The sequence below is a fragment of the Lemur catta genome, chromosome 17, assembly GCF_020740605.2.
Source record: "Lemur catta isolate mLemCat1 chromosome 17, mLemCat1.pri, whole genome shotgun sequence".
In the NCBI taxonomy this organism is placed as follows: Eukaryota; Metazoa; Chordata; class Mammalia; order Primates; family Lemuridae; genus Lemur; species Lemur catta.
Window position 1 is genome coordinate 14,393,183 of NC_059144.1, and position 22,971 is coordinate 14,416,153.

At 39.3% G+C, this 22,971-nt stretch overlaps 1 protein-coding gene across 3 annotated transcripts in view; it reads right to left on the reverse strand.

Moving 5' to 3' along the window:
- The window catches only part of KAT14 (lysine acetyltransferase 14), a 35,629-nt gene that overhangs the window by 4,257 nt on the left and 8,401 nt on the right, over positions 1 to 22,971 (reverse strand). The window contains exons 4-9 of one of the 3 annotated variants that reach the window (XM_045529110.1): positions 15,895 to 16,076; positions 13,840 to 14,259; positions 13,135 to 13,703; positions 2,186 to 2,322; positions 1,060 to 1,235; positions 769 to 815 (exon numbers count right to left, since the gene is read on the reverse strand). In XM_045529110.1, coding sequence (XP_045385066.1) covers positions 811 to 815; positions 1,060 to 1,235; positions 2,186 to 2,322; positions 13,135 to 13,703; positions 13,840 to 14,259; positions 15,895 to 16,076 — 1,489 coding nt within the window. In that variant the 3' untranslated portion in view covers positions 769 to 810. The remainder of the gene's footprint in view (positions 1 to 768; positions 816 to 1,059; positions 1,236 to 2,185; positions 2,323 to 13,134; positions 13,704 to 13,839; positions 14,260 to 15,894; positions 16,077 to 22,971) is intronic. The other 2 variants (XM_045529108.1, XM_045529109.1) reach the window with 2 other exon arrangements.

The window sequence follows — 22,971 nt, forward strand, 5'->3', positions numbered from 1 at the left end:
TCACTTGGCACATTTCAAAATGTCTCAGGACCTCAGTTTCTGCAACATACCTAGGCCTGACAGAGTTGGGGTAAAGACCTCCTGGGAGTGCTCCTGTCATGTCCTTTACCCCATACACACACAATTTATAAGCTTTCGCAGGAATGCTACCTTTCACAATAAAGTAGAAAATGTTCTATGTGTAATGTATGGAAGGCATCTAACGTAAGGGCAGGAAGCAGAGATGCTCCCAGAATGTCACTCTGGGCCCAGTGCCACTCCTAAAAGAACGAGTACTCTGTCACCACATGCACTGTTACAGGATTATCAGACAATAAAGACGCCACAGCTCTAATCTTGATGAAATCTTTTATCTAATATCTGGAAGACATGTATTATTTCCTTTTGGCTTCAAAGTAGTGTGGGAAAACAGATCCATAAAGAACATGTTTATATTTACCAATTAAAATGTGTCTTTTAATTAATGCCTTTGCTCTTCAGAGACAATTTCGTTAAGGCTGATAAAATGACAAGTCATATTGGGTTTACTCTTATTCTCAAAGTCTGTGATTGGGGTATTTGACTTTATTTTTTTAACAATATATTTTATTTAACCAAAATATCTAAAACATCACCATTAGTATTTGACTTTTTAAAAACACCTTTTGGCTAGACTAACATTCTCTAAGGAACAGCTAAATAAACAAAACATCAAGAATTAGTGAGCCAAAAACAAAAGTGTCCAAACACGCCCAAGCTACCAGTCTGTGTATCTTTGATAGACATTACCTGGTATCTAAATATATGCAGAAGCAAAACAGGATGAATCTTTTATTCTGAAAGCAGAGACAAACAGGGAAGAGAAACAAAAACACTGTTTATTACTTTAATTGCTGCCTTCTTCTTGATTTTAGGAAAGCAAGAGGTATTTATATTTTCATATTTCTATGTTAGTAGAGACAAACTAACTGAAATCATATGAGTAAAGGTCTTAAGTCACATGACATACACTAATTTTAAAAAGTACAAGAATGAACTACACAGAAAAATGATCTGCCTGGTTTGAAAGAGGGAACATACCAGGCCAGAAAAACTCCTGACACATAGAGTTGATGGTCGGGATGTGATTTGGCCGGACATAGCAGTAATCGAGAGGCGCGTCAGGCTCCGGTGTCCAGTGAGGGTCACTCCTGTGCAGGTGGGAGCGAATCTGTGACAGGAGCTGTAGTTTGGGTGGCTTTGTTTCATAATCACGCCTCCAGTATCACCGAAAATAAACAAATTCAAGTCAAGAACAATACCCAATATTATTCCTAGCTATTTGACTAACATAAACTCTTTGATCTGCTTGAAATTTTAAACTAATTGGCACTGCTCTGTATGGGAGCTAGCTTGAATATAGCTGTAAATTTTCCTGGTATGAAATCTAAAATTTACTAACATTCATCAAGTCCCTTTGTTCCCACCAGGGACTACACTAGGTGCCTTCATGAACAAAGTGAGGAAACAGAAACAGCATCGGGTTCAACCTGAGGAGTGCTAAGTCACAGCGATGCATCTCCAGTGTCACTGGAGGACAGAAGAGGAGACATCCAACTTTGCTGGGCAGTTGAAGAACACCAGAGACAAGGTGAGCCTGGAGCAGGCTCGCAAACTGCCTTTCCATGTGTCTGTCTAGGAACGTAATGCCGAGCGTGAAGGGTCAGGGCCATTACGGAGCTGCAGAGCAACCGTGGTGCAACGAAGGCAATAGTGGGCCCACCCAACCCCAGACACTGCTAGGGGACTCTCTAGCAAGCTCAGCTTCCATTTCACTGCCTGGACAACGAAACTCATTATTAGAAACTGTCCCAACATCTAGTCCAGATATAGACTTGACTATCTTTCCCATTTTTTCATTTCACAGGCTACCCTAAATACATACAACTTTAATATTTAAAATAAAACAATGATTATGATAATCACAAAGAAATCTAACGTATTCTTGCTTTTTAAGTTTCTTTCAAAGGACCATCTTTTCTGGAAAAAAAGTACAGTTGAAATAAGCAAAGGATGAAACTGGAGATGGAGCACAGAACTCAGTCCTTGCCAATGCCTGCTCTCAGTTTTTGGTCTTTATTCTCTCCAACAGGAGAACAAAGTACAGAAACCGCAATCATTATCCCTCATGACACAGTTTATATCACACCTCTTCTTCCTCATATACCTGATATAAGGTTTCAAGATCCGAGAAGTGTAAGGGCTGATAATACTTTGGTCCACAGCCGTATCTTCTGATCCCACCAAACGATACAAAAACTTGGTGGTCTGGTGCCGAAATCCTTTCCTGGACGGCAAGGCAGTCTGTGTAAAAGCAACACTGGTTATATAGAAATAAAATTACTCAGAGGATTGGTTAATTTCTGTATATAATTAGTATGATATTTTTATGCGGCCAAAAGGTCTTTTTGCATTATTTGTTTGGAAAGCTCAAGCTTCAATACAAAGTTTATAGGCACCTCTGCATTAAACTAAATATGAAAAACTAACCCCAATTGTAATAGCCTAAAAATCAAAATAATTTTTAAAATTTTGAAGTTATTTAAAAATGCTAACTCATTTAAGTGAGCAAAATGCAGGACTGAACACTGGATTTACAGCCTCTCTAGGCTTTATTTTGTCCATATTATACCTTTAACCTCTTCACTAAATATTAACCAGCACTAGTATCAAATACGTGGCATATACGGGTCATATAATCTGGCCACTCTGTTATCCAAAGAGCCATAGGGGCCAATTACTGCTGTGCCTGTATACGGGTTTTTTGAAATACAGCTCTTTTCCAATGAATAAATTGGACAAAACTGGGAGTGATGTAAATTATCACCCCTAAAACAAATCTCAACAGCAGAGAGACCCCACCAGAGGTTCAATGAGGATGTGGCATTTGTTCCTTAGGAGGGTATCCTAACAGAACTGGTGGATTCCATGAATTTCCTTTTGAATACCAAGAGCTGGACTGAAGATGTGCTGTTCTTCAATGAGTGCTGCTCTAGGGCCCTCAGTCATGTAGTAACAGAACATCTGCAATTAGGGTTTTATAGCAAAGAACTCAGATGGAAGATTAAAAGGAAAAGGCACATTTATAAAGTGGTTTGCCAAGGGTTGGATGAAGTTTAGAAACCTGAGTTGTTTTTGTAGAATCAGTTTGCTCTTAACCCAGAAAATAACTTTGTTGAAAGAAGAGCAAGATTCCTTCCTTCACAACTTGTTCTCATACTTTCCCAAGCTGGACACCAAAATTTTCAAAAGCTAATTTTGAAATTCTTCCAAGGCTTACAATATCAAAGTAAAATTCAAAGCTGTAGTATATACTTTTCAAATACGGCCACTAATAATTCCTCCTACCCCTGTAAGTATAAGTAGCTCCTCATATCAGAAAGCAGAGTCAATTTTCCCTCCCCTTGAATCTGGGTGGGCCTTATGAATGGCTTTGACCAATCAGAAAGTGCCAGAAGCAACATTCTGGGACTTCCATGGTCTTAAGACAACTGGCAGCTTCCACATTCTCCCTCTTAGAGTCCAGGTGCCATGCTGTCCCAGCTAGACCAGGGCATGACTAGAGGTCACATGGAGACGGGCTCTAGAAGAAGAGAAGCTCTCCTGGTCATTCTAATCCCAACCAGGTTCCCAGATGAATGCAGCACACAAGTGACCTCAAGCCCACAGAGTAGAAGAACCACCCAGCTGAGCACAAAAAATCCACAAAATCATAAGAAACATTAAACAGTTATTGGTGTAAGCCACTAAGTTTTAGGGTGGTATGTAATGTAGCAACAGATAACTAAAACACCAGCCACTGAACTACTAGTGCACAGAATGCTCTTTCTATCTGGTTAATGTCTCAAAGTGAGTCCTGAGGACCTCCACTGATATTATACAGATCCCCAGATCCCCAACTTCTTCCCATCTCTCTGGTCTCACCCTAGTCTAAGCCACCCCAGGCTACCTTGGCCACCTCACTGCCTCCTGCTGGCCTCTCTGCTCCTACTCTTACCCCATACATGGTCTCCACACAGAAGCCAGATTCTTCCAGAAACACAAATTCACTTTCCTTGATCAAAATTCCTACATGGCTTTCCAGTGAATGTTCAGAACACAACCCAAAACTCTTCACCCATAGCCTGCAGGATCCTGCAGGCCCTGGCCCGTCATTCGGTGGCCTCGATGCCCACCACCCCATTCCTCTGCCATCACCTAGTCCCAGCCACATACACAAAACTTACTCCTGCCTTAGGGCCTACACCTGGGCCTTCAGCCCTGACGCTCCTTCAGCCTGGCTCTTCCCTATGAATCAGGACTTAGTTCAGGAGCTACCACCACAGAGAGGCCATCCTGACCTCCCAGCACAGAGCAGTGCCCCTGCCCTTCACTGCACTCCTCTACAGCACTCACCTTGCATGAGTAATGCTGTTTGCCTGGCGAGCTAGGTATTATCATCTCCCTGCTCCATAAGGGTGGGGACCTTCTCTGTCTTAATTCACTGCAGTATCTCCAACTAGAATAGTGCTTGGCACATACTAAGTACTCAACTTACATCTGGTGAATGACAAAGTGGTGGGAAAAAAAGCATTCCAAAGTCAAATAAGTGTGGAAAATGTTAAATGAGTTTCTCCAAACTTCTAGTTAAACAAATGGAGAGCTAGGTGGGCTGCTGGGTCCTGTGCCAAACCCAACCTGGGAGATACCAGATGTTGAGAGGAAAGACGGAACACAAGGCTGGGAGAAAGCCCAGAGAGGTCAGAGGGCGTCAGGTTCCAGTGAAGTAGCTGAGTGGAGAGAGCAGAGAAAGGGTCTGCCCCACAGACAGAGCCGCGGGCTGCCTGGTTATGCTACCTCCTCTCCCACACGCTTCTCTGGGAGAGGCAGATCACTGCCGATCAACTCTGCCAGCCAAGCGGCAGCTGGAGGGTGATGCCACAGCAGTGCTGGGGCCTTTCTGAGGGAGAGGGCAGACCCTATTCTGGACAGCCCCTGAGCATTACACAACCCCAGGCAGCAAATGCAGAGGGAGGTAAAAGGCAGCGACTGGGCCAGAGGTCCTGGGGGTTCCCTGCAAGGCGAGGTTGCCTGATTGTGGAAAAAGACCGGAAGTGGATACGCCCAGAGCCTCCCATTTTACTAAACTTGCTGAGAGGGTCACAAGCTAGGAATCAGGCTTTTGCTCTTCCCCTCAGGTATAAACTTCCAGCAAAGGTAGCTGAAAACACAGAGGGGATATGAGCTCATGGGGGAAAAAATTGAGACTCGTAAATAAGGAGTGCAAGAAAGCAAAAGAAGGATGACAAACTAAACAAACTGTACAGGAAAAGGCAGAATTAATATACCGAACAGACAAGAATTTTTTTTAAAGTATAATAAATAGTCATGGGGAAGTGCAAATCCAAACTACGAGATACCACTTTATACCCACTAGGATGGCTATCATCAAGACAGATAACAGCATGGAAAGCATGTGTGGAGAAACCAGAATCTTCATACATTGCTGGTAGGAATGTAGAATGGTGCAGCCACTTTGGAAGACACTTTAACAGTTCTTCAAAAAGCCAGTCATAGAGTTACCATTTGACCCAGCAATTCCCCTCCTAGATCTACATCCAGAGAAACAAAAACATGTCCACACAAAAATCTGTATAATATATAAATGCTGAGAGTAGATTATGTTCATGGCCAAAAGGTGGAAACAATCCAAATGTCCATCAACTGATGAATGGATAAACAAAACATGGTCTATCCATACAATGGACTATTAAGCCATAAAAAGGAATGAAGTATTAATACTAATATATGCTACAACATGGATGAATCTTGAAAACATCATGCTAAGTGAAAGAAGATGATCACAAAAGGTCACATATTATGTTATTCCACTTATGTGAAATGTCCAGAATAGGTACATTTACAGAGGCAGGAAGAGATTAATGGGGGTGGGGGTGGAGGTGGGGCTAGGAGCAGAGGGTTGAGTAGTAAGAGCTAACGAGGTCATGGTACCTTTCTGGGGTTATAAAATGTTCTAAAATTGATTATGGTTCCACTCTGTGAATATACTAGAAACCACTGAATGGTACATTTTAAATGGGTGAATTGTAAGGTATATGAATTGTATCTCAATAAAGCTGTTACAAAAGAAAAAGATAGTAAGAACTAGGCTCAAGGTAATGGAGAAGCCAGGAGACTGGAATGGGTTGCTATGAAGCATCTCACATTCATTAGCAGATACTGAACACATGAACACAGAAATAAAGCACTCAATTAGTGATGTTAGGGACAGGTCAAGGATTTCTTGAAAAAGGCAAATAAAGAGAAGTAATGTTACTGACATCCATATTAAGAGTCCAGAAGAAAAGGGAAATAATAAAAGAAGAATATATTTAAAGACACAATAATGAGGAATTTCCCAGATTAAAGCAAGCACATTAAACCACAATTCTGGTTTCCAACCTGGTGTATAAGGAGCTTAGACATCATTACTCCATCCTAACTAGTAAAAAAAAGGCTAAACTGAAAAATCCACAAGTCCTCTTAGATCTGTAAGACAAATCCGCTGCCCCCAAAATTGAAGACAAACAGGTAGATACAGAGCGTCCCAACACACTGGAGTAGAATCCTGTGTAGGAACCTGTACCAGGGTAGGGAAACCTGCACTGTGATTGAAGAGTTGCTGGAGGCTTAATGTGGACAAGTCTGATAAAAACTCCAGGGGGTCCAGTCTTAGGGGAAGCCCAACACTTCAATAAGTTTTACGTCTAGGAGTTAGACCAGGTTCTCACAGTGAATATTAAAGAAAAATCCCCAAGTGCTTCCAGTAGGAGGAGGAAGAGGAGGAGAAAAGGAATCATTTTGAAATATGACATAGCATTCTGTTCTTAACAATGCCTGCCCTCAGGTGGATTTACCTTACCAGGTCTAACTACTGGGCTTTTATCAGAGCCTAGCCAACCTGGAGGAAGGAAAATACCCAACTCTGTCCCCTCTAGCCATCCTGTTTCACCTGGTAAATGAGCATTAGCTTCAACTGAAAGTCACCAGCTGCATTAGTCTGTAACAAGAGAGTCACCCTGTCCTTTGAAGCCACATATTGACTTCTCTCTTGCTATGAAAGTCCTAGATGGCATCTTCCAATAGAAGGCTGTTTTGTCTACGCTGAACACCTGTTGTTAGTGTAGCCACCTTTACCAATGATCTTAGCTAGATCTTCTGGACAGCTTGCTACAGCTTCAACATCAGCACTTGCTGCTTCACCTCGCACTTTTATGTTATGGAAACAGCTTCCTTTCTTAAACCTCACAAACCAACCTCGACTAGCACTCAATTTTTCTTCTGCAGCTTCCTCCTCTCTCTCAGTCTTCAGAGAACTGAATAGAGTTAGGGTCTTGCTCAGGATTAGGTTTGCTTAAGGGAATGTTATGGCTAGTTTGATCTTCTATCCAGATCACTCAAGTTTCCTCCATATCAGCAATAAGGCTGTTTTGCTTTCTTATTCGTATGTTCACTGCAGTAGCACTTTTAACCTCCTTCAAGAACTTTTCCTTTGCATTCGCAACTTGGCTAACTGGTGCAAGAGGCCTATCTTTTGCTCCATCTCAGCTTTTGACATGCCCTTCTCACTAAACTTAATCATTTCTAGCTTTTGATTTAAAGTGAGAGACATGCAACTCTTCCTTTTACTTGAACAGTTAGTAGCCATTTCAAGGTTACTAAGTGACCCAATTTTAATACCATTGTGTCTCGGGGAATAGAGAGGCCCAAGAAGAGGGAGAGAGACAGGGGAACAGCTGGTTGGTAGAGCAGTCAGAACACGTACATTGATTAAGTCTCCTCCCTGTCTTATATGGGCATGGTTCATGGCACCCCAAAACAATTACAATAGTAACATCTAAGATCACTGATGACAGGTCACCATAATACATATAATAATAATGAAAAACGCTGAAATACAGTGAGAATTACCAAAATACCACACAGAGACACAAAGTGAGTACATGTGTTGGAAAAATGGCGCCAATTAGACTTACTTGATGCAACATTGCCACAAACCTCCAATTTGTAAAACATGCAATGTCTGTGAAATGCAATAAAGCACAATAAAACAAGGTATGCCTATAATTATGATTAGCATGTTAGGGGCGCTAATGGACAGAGTAGCCAGCATGCAAGAGCAGATGGGCAATTTTAAACGAAGAGATGAAAAATCTAGGAAAGAATAAAGAAGAAATGCTAGAGATCAAAAACACTGTAACAGAAATAAAGATTGCCTTTGATAATGGGCTCATGAGTAGACAAGACACAACTGAGGAAAAGAAACTCTGAGCTTGAGGATATATCAATAAAAACTTCCAAAACTGAAAAAGAGAGGAGGGAAAAAAAGAAAAAAAAGATGAAACAGACTACCCAAAAACTGTGGGACAACTACAAAAGGTATAACGTACACATAATAGCAATGCCAGAAAGAAGAGAGGAAAAAATATTTGAAGCACTGACTGAGAATATTCCCAGATTAATGTCAGACACCAAACCACACATCCAGGAAGCTTAGAGAACACCAAGCAGGATAAATGCCAACAAGCATATAAGAAAGATACTTCTGACTAAAAGAGCAGAGTTGTTAAGCAAAAAACACTTAAAATGTACTAATTAAAGATAAAAAAAAAGAGAAAATTTTGAAAGCTTCCCAGAGATGGAAGAATAAAACAAGAAGGCCACCCACAAAGAAATAAGAATCAGATTGATACTAGGGCTCTTGGGATCAATATTATATGTCCGATGATAATGAAATTATAATTTCACAATGTCAAAGGAACAACAAAAATCACAATTTTCTATACAGCTACGTTATCATTTAAATGCAAGAATGAAATGAAGATATTCTTAGGCATAGAGGTTTTCAAAATTAACCTCAAAAAGGCCATATTTTACAGAATTGTAAAAGTAGTCCAGCAAGAAACTGATCTAGGAAGAAACAATGAGAAGTAAGTGTGAACAGTTAATTCAGTAAAGTCTCTGTCACTTAAGCAACACAAAAGAGAAGACAGATGAGAGAATGCAAAGGTTATTTTTTGTTTGGGGGGATGACTACATGATAATAAAAAATTATAGACATTAAACTAAATTATAGACATTAAATTTTAAAAATACAGACAAATAACTGTCTTAACTTAGGATCTATAAAAAAATAAAAACAGAATGTATATTTTCTTTATGGTAAGGAATCAACATCGCATGGACTATTTTCTCTAAGCATGATACAATCTGATTAGAAATTAAATTAATTACCAGAAGACAGCTTAAAAGTCTCATATATCTGAAAACTAAAAATCAGAACTACATTATTTTTAGGTTAAAGGGGGAATAATGAGAAAAATTACAAAGTGCTAAGTACTGATTGGTAATAAAATCAACATCATTTCAAAAGTCATGAGTCATAGCTAAAGTAGTAATTATAGGGCAATTTATTAGTACAAATACATTTTTCAGAAAACAAGAAAGAGTATGGATTGAATAAATGTATTTACAGCTGCACCCCTGTGTAAGTACATTGAAATTTATGCTAAAATTCCAGGTTAAGATGGGGTTAAACACAAGCATCTTTACTACTTCCCAAAATCCTACTAAAACTACAGAAAATGACTTAATTAGAAACAACAGTAACTGCTAAGCAGATGGACAAACAGTAACTGATTTAATGCCAAAATCCAAAACTGGCTTTGGGTGAGGTGAGAACTAGCCCAATCTATATTGCAGAATCCTGCCAAAACCCAGGTGGCAGCACCACCAGATTCCGCTGGAACTGGGAATAAATGGGGCAGTAAAATAAGGAGCAGGAAAAAGCTGTGTGAAAAGCACACACAAGCTAAAGATCTAGAAATTTCAAAATGCCCATATCTCTCAACTCCCTGCTGCTGGGTGGCTGCCCTCTAGAAGTCTGGAGGTCCTTCTCTAGAGAAAGTACAACAGGGGCTCTGGTAGGGCAGCTCACATGAGCTGAGGGGTGAGCACCTTACAGGCTGAATGCTAAGGTCTCTCTTCCCCTACTTGGCAACTAGGGTTGTGAGACTGGCAGACTCTTCCCTGGGGACTGACTACCCCAAAAGGAAAGACCTAAAGGAAATGTCAGGGGTTCTCCACAGAGGACTCACCTAGATAATATGGCTGGGTATAGAATTCTAGGTTTAACCTAATTTCCCCTCAGAATTTGAAAGCACTGCTCCGCTGGCTACTTGCTTCCAGGGTTGCTGTTAAGTTGGCTCCCAACTTTACCTGATGCTGGCTTGGGATTTTGGCTTTAAGTCAGGGTCTTTTCAGGATGTAGGTCTCAAGTTTTACTTCCCGTGTAGCTTTCCTCAGGAAGCCATTAAGAAAGTGCTCCACAAAAACAAGGGAGTAAACCTACAAAAAGGTATAGATGGGCCACAGAAAACAGGAGATCAAATTTAGAGGAAGGCACATGAATCTCTAGCGAGAGGAGTTCCCAGGGCCACTGCTGAGTTTCACATACAAAGGGTGCCTAGTCCAGACTGGGCAAGTGTGAGCCAATGGGCACATCTACTGAGGCTATCATCACCAAGTCCCTGCTGCCACCAACCACTTCTAAACCCAAGGAGCCATGGCCCAAAACCTCATCTGTGCTCAGCTTGCCTTAACCATGCACTGGTGAACCTCTATGCCCACTCCCTGGATCAGCTGAGGACACTCACTCCACAAATATCTGCTTTAACCTCCTGCAAGCTGGAAGGAAGCCACGTCGGCTCAGGCAGGAAATACAGAGGATCTCCTTCTGCCCAGATTTCTGCCACATTTCTGGTGTACACTACAGCTCTGATGCTCAGAGCCTTATGTTTCCTAGGACTCCCTAATGACCTTGGCCACGGCCTTCCCCAGGAGAGGATTATGAAATCTGAAGCCAGGATGTGACTGTGTTAGTTTCCTAGTGCTACAAGAACAAAGTACAACAAACTGGGTGGCTTAAAAGAATGGATATTTATTATCTCATAATTCTAGAGGCCAAAAGTCAGAAATCACTGGGCTTTCTCACAGTGGGCAGGGCTGTGCTCTCTCTCTGTATGCACCAATGGAGAATCTGCTCCATGCCTTTCCCTGGGCTTGTAGATGAACACTAATCTCTGCCTCTGTCTTCACAGGGCCTTTTCCCCTGTGTGTCCATCTCTGCATGTCTTCTCCTCTTCTTTTTTTTTTTTTTTTTTTTTTTGATAGTGAGTGCCATGGCGTCAGCCTAGCTCACAGCAACCTCAAACTCCTGGGCTCAAGTGATCTTCCTGCCTCAGCCTCCTAAGTAGCTGGGACTACAGGCGTGAGTCACCATGCCCAGCTAATTTTTTGTTTCTATTTTTAGTTGACTGGCTAATTTTTTTTTTTTTCTATTTTTGGTAGAGACGGGTCTCACTCTTCCTCACGCTGGTCTTGAACTCCTGGCCTCAAGCAATCCTCTCACTTCTACCTTCCACAGTGCTAGGATTACAGGCGTGAGCCACCACACCAGACACAAATTACTTAACAGACCAAAGACAGCTGAAACCTAAGCTGGTGGTGAAGGAGCAAAATGATTTACAAAACACAGCCTAAGGAAAGCACAGCAATCAGAGGCAGCAGGTACTATGGAAGCTGAGAGTGGGCAGTAGGACTATGGATTAAGAGGCTCTTTAAGAGGTTAAAGCCTCCAATTATACCACTACACCAATTACACTGTCCCCATGCAGTAAATGATCTTTCCCCTCATGGGCAGAAGACTGGACTTTCTGGAGAGGATCAAGAGGGAGATTCTGCACACAGATAGCCAAGGGTGGGAGTACTGAAGACAGGCAGATTCAGTAGAAGTTTACTTACTTAACTGTAGGCTCCTGGCCCCTCCCCAGAGGGGAGGCTCCTAGAATGCAGGAAGGTTAATACTGTACTTCCCAGGAGAGACAGGAAATAGGAGGAAAAAAGAAAATGAATAGGATCCATCTAGAGTAGGGAGCTTGGCAAACTATAGCCCACAGGCCAAATCCAGCCCATTGCCATCTTAGTAGATAAAGTTTTACTGGAACACAGCCACACCCATTCGCTATGGCTGCTTTCCCATCACAACAGCAGAGTTGAGTAGTTCCAACTGAGTATGTGGCCTGCAAAGCCTAAAATATTTACTATCTGGCCCTTTACAGAAAAAGTTTGCCAACCCTTGGTCTACAGGGCCCAATATCCAAACAAGGGAGTTCTAAAATGAGAGAACAGAGAAAATAGAAGACAGGAAATTAACACTTTTCAGAACTCAGGAAGGAGAGTTTCAAATTGAAAGGGCCCACACACCACATGCCCAGCAAAAGGAAAGAAAGAAGCCCCACATATGGTATATCACTGAGTAATATCAGAACACTGGCAATAAAGAAGATCCTACTAGCGTCCAGAAAAGAAATAAAAATCTGCAAGGACTCCAAATAGGCAATTCACAGAAAGATAAACAACCAAGAAACCTAAAAAATGTTTAACCTCACCTGTAATCAAAGTATTGTAAATAAAAAACAAGATTTCACTTATAGCCATCTGATTAGCAAAACTTAAAGGCAGGTTAGTATTAACCACTAGCAAAGCTGGAGACCTGTTGTTCCCCCAGTGGGAGGGTATATGCCAGCAGTTCTGAGTGGAATTAATTGTTCCCAGGAGCATTCAGAAAACTTGGGTTCCACTGATACCACACCGATCCTCTGGCTGCTATTTCTTTATGTTGTCCCCTGAATACCTAGATGTTTATATACCTTCAGATCCTGCTCAGCACAGCATCCAGTACATTGTATGTCCTCAACTAATCTGCCAATTAAAGCTACGACACACACCATGTACAGCTATCCACAGAGACTGAGAGCTATAAAGAAAACTTCTAGGTTATATCTTGAATGCCCAAGGGAAAAGAAAAGCCCAGATGTATTAAGGAATATTTATACTGAACAAATTCAAAAAATAAAGCCCAGTAATTTTTGTATTTTTCTTCCTTGCTCTTTTCTTCTCTCTCCCCAAATTACTCAAAATTTTAAGTCACAGCATAAACGTGTCTACTGCCTGGTGCTGCCTGCCCTACCTCCACCACTTCTGCCCCCAGCAGATTTAGAGCATGTAGACATTCACCTGGTATCGGTCAAGGATTCTGAAGTCCTGGCAGGTAGTTCGGTACGTGGCTTGTCCAGCTGGAAGCCTAGAAACTCCTCCTTCTTTGGCTCCATAAATCCCATCAACTAACAGAAGAGCAGCATTAACAACTTGATCCAAGTCAAAAAGTGGTAATCCCCTATCCCTTTTCGCTTGTCTGACAATCAGTTTCCGCTTTAGTCTCCGAGCTTCTGGTGTCATGGCAACAGCACTGGGACAAGCTTCCAGCCTCTTGAGGAGCAGCTTTTCCTCATAGATGCTCACGGGAGTATACTTGGGCCCTTTAGGTTTCGTGTCCTTCTCTAGTTGAGGCTTCCTCTTTTCTCGAGCCCTTGTTTGCAGAGATGTGTTTGAATCTGTGTCTTCGCTGTCCATGTCCATCCTGTCGGGCTTTTCCTCCTCACTCTCTACCTCCTGCTTTATCTGTTCAGGTCCTCTGACCTTCTTTCTGCCCCCAACCACTGACCCAGAAGCTGCTGCCCCAGCCGGGGGTGGGACATACTCCATCCCTGGGTCTATGACTCCATCGCCTTCCATCTCGTCATCATCTGTGCAGAGCATAAAACAGTGTCATCAAGACACAGGAAAGAAGAAATGCAGAGCACACAGCCCACGGGTGAAAACTTATACATTTACATCATGGCCCATACCCAAAATAAAAGACCAAGGCAAGGGAAGCCTTACCATGAAACAAAGCTTGTGGGGGCATCACATCTGGAATCAGATCTGCTTCTGAAAGCAAGCTAGGCGTGGCAGAATGAGAGGCCGGCGTCCCGGGGGCAGAGAAATCCAGAGATGGAGAAGGAGATGGGCTTGTCAGTGGGGTTCGGTCAGAGGAGCTCAATGATGAAAAGTCAATCACTTCTCCTTTTTCAAGAATCACATCTGGCCGGCGGCCACGGCTTATAAATTTTACAGGGGTAGAAGACGTGCTCCTGTCAAGAAAGCCAGCTGCTTCCTTCTGGGCTCTTCTAATGTCTTTAGCTTCCTGAGTTCGAGATCTTTTCTCTTTTAATTCCATGGCAGATTCCACAGGATTCCGACTTGCCCGTTTTCTAAGTCCCTCAACAGTAATGATTGGATCTAGAGTTGGTTTTGAGGCTGCTAAAAGAGAATAAATACAGGTTGAATAATCCCTTCTCCAAAATGCTTGGGACCAGGGAAGCATGTTTTGGATTTCAGATTTTGGAATATCTGCGTTATACTTACCAGTTGAGCATCCCAAACTCAGAAATCCGAAATCCAAAATGCTCCAGTGAAATTTCCGTTCCTTTGGGCCACATGTGGGCACTCAAAAAGTTTCAGATTTCAGAGCATTTTGGATTTTGAATTTTTGGATTTGGGATGCTCAACCAGTATCTACATTCTAAAATAACTACTCAACTTGAGCTTTACTTGCTAATTATAGTGAGCCTAGTTATCATGTTCACTACAGAGAAATGTTCAATGAATGCCTTAAACTAAATGACTTAGATATCTCTTAAGGAATAAGAAGTTATAATGTATAATAAATTTAAACAAATACTATCTTTTACCTACTGGAATTGATAAACATTAAAAGTTTGGTAATGCTCAGCAAGAGTATGGGGAAATGAGCATTTTCATTTCTTTTAGTATGACATAAATTTTATAACAGCTTCTTGGAGGATAATTTGGCAATACTAATTAAAATTTTGAATGAATATGCCCTTTGATACAGCAATTCTGCTTCCAGGAATTTATCACAATTTTCACATGTACACAAATTTGTACAATTATAGCATTGTTTAAAATAACAATAAAAGGTAGAAACAACCAAAATGTCCATCAATAGCCGAATGGTTTGATAATTTATCATACAGCCATATACTGAATGCAATAAAATAAAATACATCTACATGTATAGTTATGAAAAAATGTCCAAGGTATATTGGTAAGTGGTGGGAAAATGGAGAACAAGTATGAGTCTGTGTACACTTTTTTAAAAAAAATAAAATGCTTAAATATGCAGAGATCATTTCTAAAAGTATCGTAAAAGACAACAGTGGTTACTCTGGGAAGCGAAACTGCAGGCAGAGGGCCAGAAATGGTAACTTTCAGACTTTATAGCCTTAAATACTATCTTATATTTTTCAAATTTTATTTTTAAAAATTTAAAAGTTCATTAAAACTTTTCTGATTAAAAAAACAGATTAGTGTGTGATAGTAAGGAGCTACTGCTAATTTTTTTAAAATGTGAAAGTAATATTAGGTTTAGGCTACAAAAAGGAAAGCATCCTTATCTCTTAGAAATACATACAAAAATATTTAAGAAAAAATGTTGATGCCTGGGATTTCCTTCTAAATAATCCATGGGTAGGGATGGGTGGAAGGCTGGGGAAAGTACTGGGGATTTAGATAAAAGGAGACTGTCAGGAGTTAACTGTTGAAGTGAGGTGGAAGGTACATGGGAATTCATTGTATTATTCTCTTCACCTTTGTATGGTTTGAAATTCTCATAAAAAGTTTAAAAACAAAAATTAGATTGAAAACACTGAACGTTTCAGATACCAAAGGAAATCTGTAAAACTGGTAACTTGATGTTTTTATATAGTATTTATTTACATCACACAAAGAAAAGTATCACCCTAAAACTGCCAAGCAGAGTAGCTCCAGAGAGCCCTACGAGCTAGGCCTGGTGAATGCAGGACTGTCTCTGAAGCTCACATCTGCTTGGCTCTGGTGGAACCAGCACCTTTTGCACTGTTCTCACAACAGTACCTTTTACTTTCAAAGTAGAGGCAGACAACTTCTCTCCTTCAGGTTTCATTATTGGAGGCCTGTTGTGAACAAGTTTCCACCATCCCGGTTCTCCAAATTCCTGAGCACCAGAACGGAAGTACATGGGACTTCCCACGCTGAGGCAGCCTGCTACTGTGCTCCACCAGGTTGAAGTCTTTTTCCTAAAGAGTTTAAGAATTTAAAAATTACTGGCACTTCAATTTGATCATTATATAGAAAATACACTCAAAGAATACTCTCTGTAACTCCTAGGGTGTGATATGCCATAGAACCTCCAACTGTTGAAAAAACAGAGTGTAAGAGTCAGGAGAGAGGCTCTAGAGTCTGCCTGGCTTCAAATCCTGGCTCTATCACCTTCCAGCTGCTTAATTTTTTCACCTGTAACATCAGGATAATAGAACTTACATTACAGGGTTGTTATGAGGATTAAATGAAATAATACAAAGAACATAAAATACTTCTCATGCAATCACCATGATTATGGAATTCTACAGGCTAAATTTAATTAAGTTGCCTTTATATGTGAATTAAATAGAGCTCTCAAGAAATAAAGTAAACAAGAAATATAACTCCAGGATTGGGCATTTTGTGATACAAGTTAATCATCAGCCCTGATAAATAGCTCATTTTACCCAAGGAACCAGATGTATCTCTCAGTCTGTTCCTACCTGCCCTGATATACTAGAGTGGTAACAAAACTACATGGTATGTTCCACAAACAGGCATATGCCTCACAACAAAGTAACAAAACATGCAAGCTGTCAACTATTCAGGATTGAAAATTCTTCAAGGCAAATCTTCTATTTCCCCACCTTGAAAACATAAATCAATTACCAGAAATTCTAAAAGTCAGTATTTCACAAGAAAGCCAGTCTAATAGTTGGAAAATATTGCTGGAAAGGCAAAGGAAAAGGATTCTGAGAAGAAAGATGTACTAGAAGGCACAGAAAAAAAATAAACTTTAGTAGGCATGAGCACTCTGAGATGGGGAGAATGACACCTTGGCTTCCACGCCCAACCTGTTAGTCCCAGAGCACCTTTCCCACATTCTCACCCTTTTCTAACCTTTCCAAACGCCCTCCTCTTACCCAAGGGATGAGATCAGGGTAGAAACCATTCTACTTGCTTTCTCACCCCTAGCCATCAGCAGCTACATGACATGTGATAGCCAACAGAATGAATGCAGAAGCAGATAAGAGAATCCAACTGTTTTCTAGAAGCTAATCATTAAAGAGATTTGCAAAAATAAAAAGCATGGCACTTGTCTTCCTATTTTTTTTTTGTTGTTTTGGAAAAAATAACATTTTTTCATAAAAATACCTTAACATGAAATGGGTCAACTCTTTTTTCTTTCATTTCTTTTTTTTCCTTTTTTTTTTGTATAGTTGGCCAAACTCAAGTGTCTGATGGGTTGACTATTTTTAAAATGAATTAATATTTACAAAATTAGTTTTAATTTCTAATATGATAAATATCAATAGCTATACCTAACATAAACAAAAGCTATTAGGGGTCCTAGATCATGTTTAAGAGTATAAAAGGGTCCTGAGATCAAAAGGTTTAAGAACCACTCTCCTTCAATGTATCTTTTTTTAAATCTTTTTTCTATTTTTATTTTTTTTAGAGACGAGGTCTCGCTATGTTGCCCAGGCTGGTCTTGAACTACTGGGCTCAAGCAATCCTCCTGCCTCAGCCCTCCCAAGTAGCTGGGACTACAGGTATGCACCACTGTACCTGGCTTCTTCATGTACCTTTTTAGAAGGTCATGATTCACAAGAGAAATCTCCTATTTTGCCCAACAGACAAAGGGAGCTTGCTTTTCAGTTTCTCAAAAACACTGACAAAGATGAAGGCAACCCAAATGTCCGTCTAAGGATGAATAGATAAACACAAAGTAGTATATATAGATACAACAGAATATTACTCAGTCTTAAAATTAAAGGAAATCCTTAGCACTCAGGGAGGCTGATGGGGGAGGATCACTTGAGCTCAGAAGTTCGAGACCAGCCTGAGCAAAAGCAAGACCATCTCTACTAAAAATAGAAAAATTAGCTGGGCGTGGACGTGAGCGCCTACAGTCCCAGCTACTCGGGAGGTTGAGGCAGAAGGATCACTTGAGCCTGGGAGTTTGAAGTTGCTGTGAGCTAGGCTGACACCACGGCACTCTAGCCTGGGCAACAGAGTGAGACTCTGTCTCAAAAAAAAAAAAAAAAAAATTAAAGGAAATTCTGTCTTATGCTACGACATAGGTAAACCTTGAGGACATTATGCTGAGTGAAATGAGCCAGTCACAGAAAGACAAATACTGGATGATTCTACATATATGAGGTACCTAGAAAAGTCAAATTCATAGAAATAGAAAGTATTTAGAATGATGACTGCCGAGAATTGGGGGGAGGGGAAAACGGAGAGTAGTTTAATGGGTATAGAGTTTTCAGATCTGCAAGATGGAAAGAGTTCTGCACATCTGTCAATCTATATTCAACAATGTAAATATACTTAACAGTACAGCAGTCCCCAACTTTTTTGGCACCAGGGACTGGTTTCATGGAAGACAATTTTTCCATGGACCAGAACAAGTATGCGGCCAAGGGGTTGGGGACTGTAGCCTAACACTATTGAACTATACACTTAAAAATAGTTAACACAGTAAATTTTGTTATGTTTTTTACCACAATAAATAAATAATAAAAAGACTGTCAAAGACTTAAAAAATTTTAAAAACCAGTGTGTTATTTAGAGTGTGCTCGTGCATTGAAGGTGGGAATATAAACTGGTGTATAATTTCTGGAGGTTCCTTTCATAATATATATATCAAAACTGTGTGTATCCTGTGACCCCACAAATCTACTTCTAATCACAAAAATACAAAAGATACATGCACATTATGCTTCACAGGTTGACTTATATGGAAGAAAGCCATAAATAACCCAAATGTTCATAAAATTCGCAGCCAGTATTACAGATTTAATTGTGTCCTCCCAAAGATGTTGAAATCCTAACCACCAGTACCTGTGAACATGACCTTATGTGGAAACAGTGATCAAGTTAAGATGAGGTCATCAGGTTGGACACTAATGCAACATGACTGTTGTCCCTATACAAAGGGGAAATTTAGAGCCAGAGAGAGATGTGTAAAGAGGGAAGACAGTGTGAAGACACAGGGAGAACACCATCTACAAGCCAATGAACACCCCAGGCTAATGGAAGCTAGGAGAGACGCACGGAATAGATTCTCCCTCACAGTATTCAAAAGGAACCAACCCTACCAACACCTTGATTTCAGATTTCTAGCCTCCAGAACTGTGAGACAATAAATTTCTGTTGTTTAAGCTATCCAGTTTGTGTTACTTTGTTAAGGCATCACTAGCAAACTAATATAGCCAGCTAAATCATAGCACAGACATACAACAAAATACTATTTGTATGGAACAGAATAAATCTATTGCCAGGGCATATGCAAATACTGTATTTATGAATGTCTCAAATAGTTTTTTACCCCAAATTGTTATTGAAGTAAATTATACATAACATTTACTATCTTAACCATTTTTTACGTGTAGAGTTCAGCAGTATTAAGTCATTCCCTATTGTTGTACAACCATCACCTTCCATCTTCAGAACTCTTTTTATTGTACAAAAATGAAACTCAAGACCCATTAAACAGTAACTCCCAACTCTACCCTCCCACCAGCCCCTGACAACCACCATTTCTGTGTCTATGATTTTCACTATCCTAAGTACCTCAGATAAGTGGAATCATATAGTATTTGTCTTGTTGTGACTGGCTTATTTCACTTAGCATAACGTCCTCAAAGTTCATCTATGTTGTAGCATGTGCCAGGAATTTCCTTCCTTTTTAAGAACAAATAATATTCTATATTATTACTATATATATACACACACCCCACATTTTGCTTATCCTCTCATCTACTGTTAGACACTTGGGTTACTTCCACATTTTAGTTACTATGAATAATGTTACTATAAACATGGATATATAAATATCTCTTTGAGACCCTGCTTTCAATTCTTTTGAGTATATACCCAGAATTGAAATTGCCAGATCATATGATAATTTTTAATTTTTGAGGAATCACCACACTGTTTTCAACAATGATTGTACAATTTTACATTCCCATCAACACTGCACAAGGGTTCCAATTTCTTCACGTCCTCACAACAGTTGCTATGTTCTGCTTTTTGATAGTTGCCATCCTAACAAGTGTGAGGTAGTATCTTGTTATAGATTCAATTTGCATTTCCTAATGATTAGTGATTTTGACCATTGTTTCTCTGTCTATTCAATTTCTTTCCCCATTTTTACAATAATGGGGAAAGGTACAACAATGGTTGCTGCCTCTCTGCACCTCTGTGATCAGAAGCAGCAATCAGTGATCAGAGCACCGATCCCTGATATATGGACAACAGGGTTCTTTTTGCCCACCCTGGATCCTACAAGCTGTGTGAATACTGCTCTAGGAACACAGGCACAGTTCCCTCCCTAGGGCCTCATGGAAGGATGGGTAGCTGCTACTGTGCTAAGAGCTGAAATTAACCAAAATTAACCACAGTTTACTGTCCAAGCCTTCCCCTGGAGTTGTAAGCCTTCATTAGACTCCAGAGTTCCAAAGTAGTTAACATTAGTCAGAATCTGCCAGTACAAGTGTTGTCCAGGTAGGAAGACATTCCTAGTGCTTCCTACTCTGCCATCTTCCCAGGATCCTATAGTTTTCTGAAGTGTAAATACTATGAATGTATTCTATCACATTTCATCAATTCTAAGACCCGTTACCTTCAAGATACACCATTTTATGTACAAATAAGAGAACTAGCTACCAATTAAATTATGACATTCCATCAATTGTAAGATATATGCAGCTGTCAGAGATGTCAAAATTTGAAAACTTGTGCATCTTAAAATCAGAAAAACATGGTAATTGGAAGAAAGTATTCAAACTGTACTTCACTAGTCAAAACTGTACCTTCTGGAAGAATTCAAGACCAAGATTGTAAAAGCACACACAATGGCAATTAAGCTTTCATATTTTTTACCTTGTTTCTACAATGGTACATAAAATTATTTAGGTTAGCCCTAAATAAACCTTTATATATTTACATTTTTGTTTTCAACACTTTCAAAATGCTTTATTATTATATCCATAAGGAGCATGCATAGTTTCTCTCACATTATTCCAAGATACTTTATATTCTTTTTATTTGTATTATAATTACCTGGTTTGTCATGTACAGAAATGTGACTGATTTGTGGGTATTGATTTTGTTTACCAAAAAATTTGCTAACTTCTCTGATTATTTTTATGATGTATTTGTATTCTTTTGATGTTTAACATACACATCATGATAATCATATTTTGAGAATAAGGATTGTTTTTACCTTTTTAATTGTTACACATTTTGTTTCTTTTTCTTGCCTTATAATTCTAATAGGGACTCAAAATACAATTTTGAGAAGTGGTCATGGTCATCTTTGTCTTCCTCCTGATACTAAAGGGAACATTTTCAAAGTTTCACAGTTAGTTATGATGTTTGCTGTAAGATTTTGTGGTACTTGTTAGGTTAAGAAAGATCTAATATACTCCTAATTACTGAAAATTTTTATCCTATACAAATTTTGAATTTTACTGAATGCCTCTGCATTCATTGAATAAAAATGAAAAAAGTAGTAGAAGAGAAAATGCTAAAATGCATTTTTGTTGCAAAAATTCTAAACAACATATTAGGAAGCCAAATTATGAATTATATAAAAAGATAATATATCATGAGCATGTTGGGATCATTTCACAAATGCAACTTTAGTTTATCATTTAAAAATTAATCAATATAATTAATAGTTATATCAACAGATTAAGGAACTCCATATATTTACATTTTAATAACACATTAAAGGCATAAAAGAAAAACCTGTAAACATCCAAAAGAGAATGTGTTCAAATTTAGAAACTCATTACATAGTATCCTATTCTCTTAGATTCTGTGACAAATCAGAAATGGTTATCATTTTTAAGAATTTAAAGTATGTCCTATGGATAGAAGAATTAAAATCTTTAGTAGCTAAGAAAAAAGTTTAACTTAAATATAAATGCTCTTCACAGACAGCTTCCCTGGGGTACAGTGATCCTGTAAACATTCATACACAGAGATGTCTGAAAAAGTGTTACCTACGTAGGGTGAGTGGTTTCAGGTGACTCTTCCAATCACTGATGTTTAAAGTGGAGTCCCCAAAGTGAAGAATAGCATTGTGGCAGGAAACCAGGTGGCAAAGAAACACAGAGTGATTTCTAATTCTCTTTCACTCCTTTTGGTTAGACCAAGGAGAAAGTTTATTGCTTTATGTTCTCACTAACACTTGAAACCTCCCTTTTTGACCAACAAAAAAAAAAAGCCTCGGATTCCTTTTACATGCCATGGGATCCAGCTACAATTTAATACCATTGTTTTATTTTTAGTGTATTTATTATTATAGTTACATTCTATTTATGGCAAATGATATGGGTTTCCCATTTACCATGGTGATGAGAAGTTTATTTTTAAAATAAATGTACTTTTTTTTATTTAAATAGGAGATTAAGTAAATAATAATTCAGGTGATACACCAATGTGGCCAAAAACCACTAGTTGAATGGTTAAACTACACAGAAACTGGAGAGTAATTAATGCCTTGCATCTGAGTGTTAAAAAGAAAAAGCCTTAGCAGCTAAGGCTCAGCTGATTCCTCTCAGAACATGCTCTAGAAATGAACAAATGAAACAAATGAACAACTTGTTAAAATCCAGCAATATCCTTAAAAACAGGCAATTTTAATCAAATTTCTTCCAGAAGATAATGCACTAAAAAGAACTGCACTGAGAGTTCATGAATACATTCCAAGATCTAATTTTATCAGTTTTTTCCCTTTCTTATCCCTTATAAATGGGGTATATTAAGTTCCATAAATAGCACTGAATCATTAAACTAAAACAACAGATTTTATTTCCTTATGAGAAAGAACCAGTTTTAGTGTCAATTCTTTTCTTAGCATCACTAAATAACTCA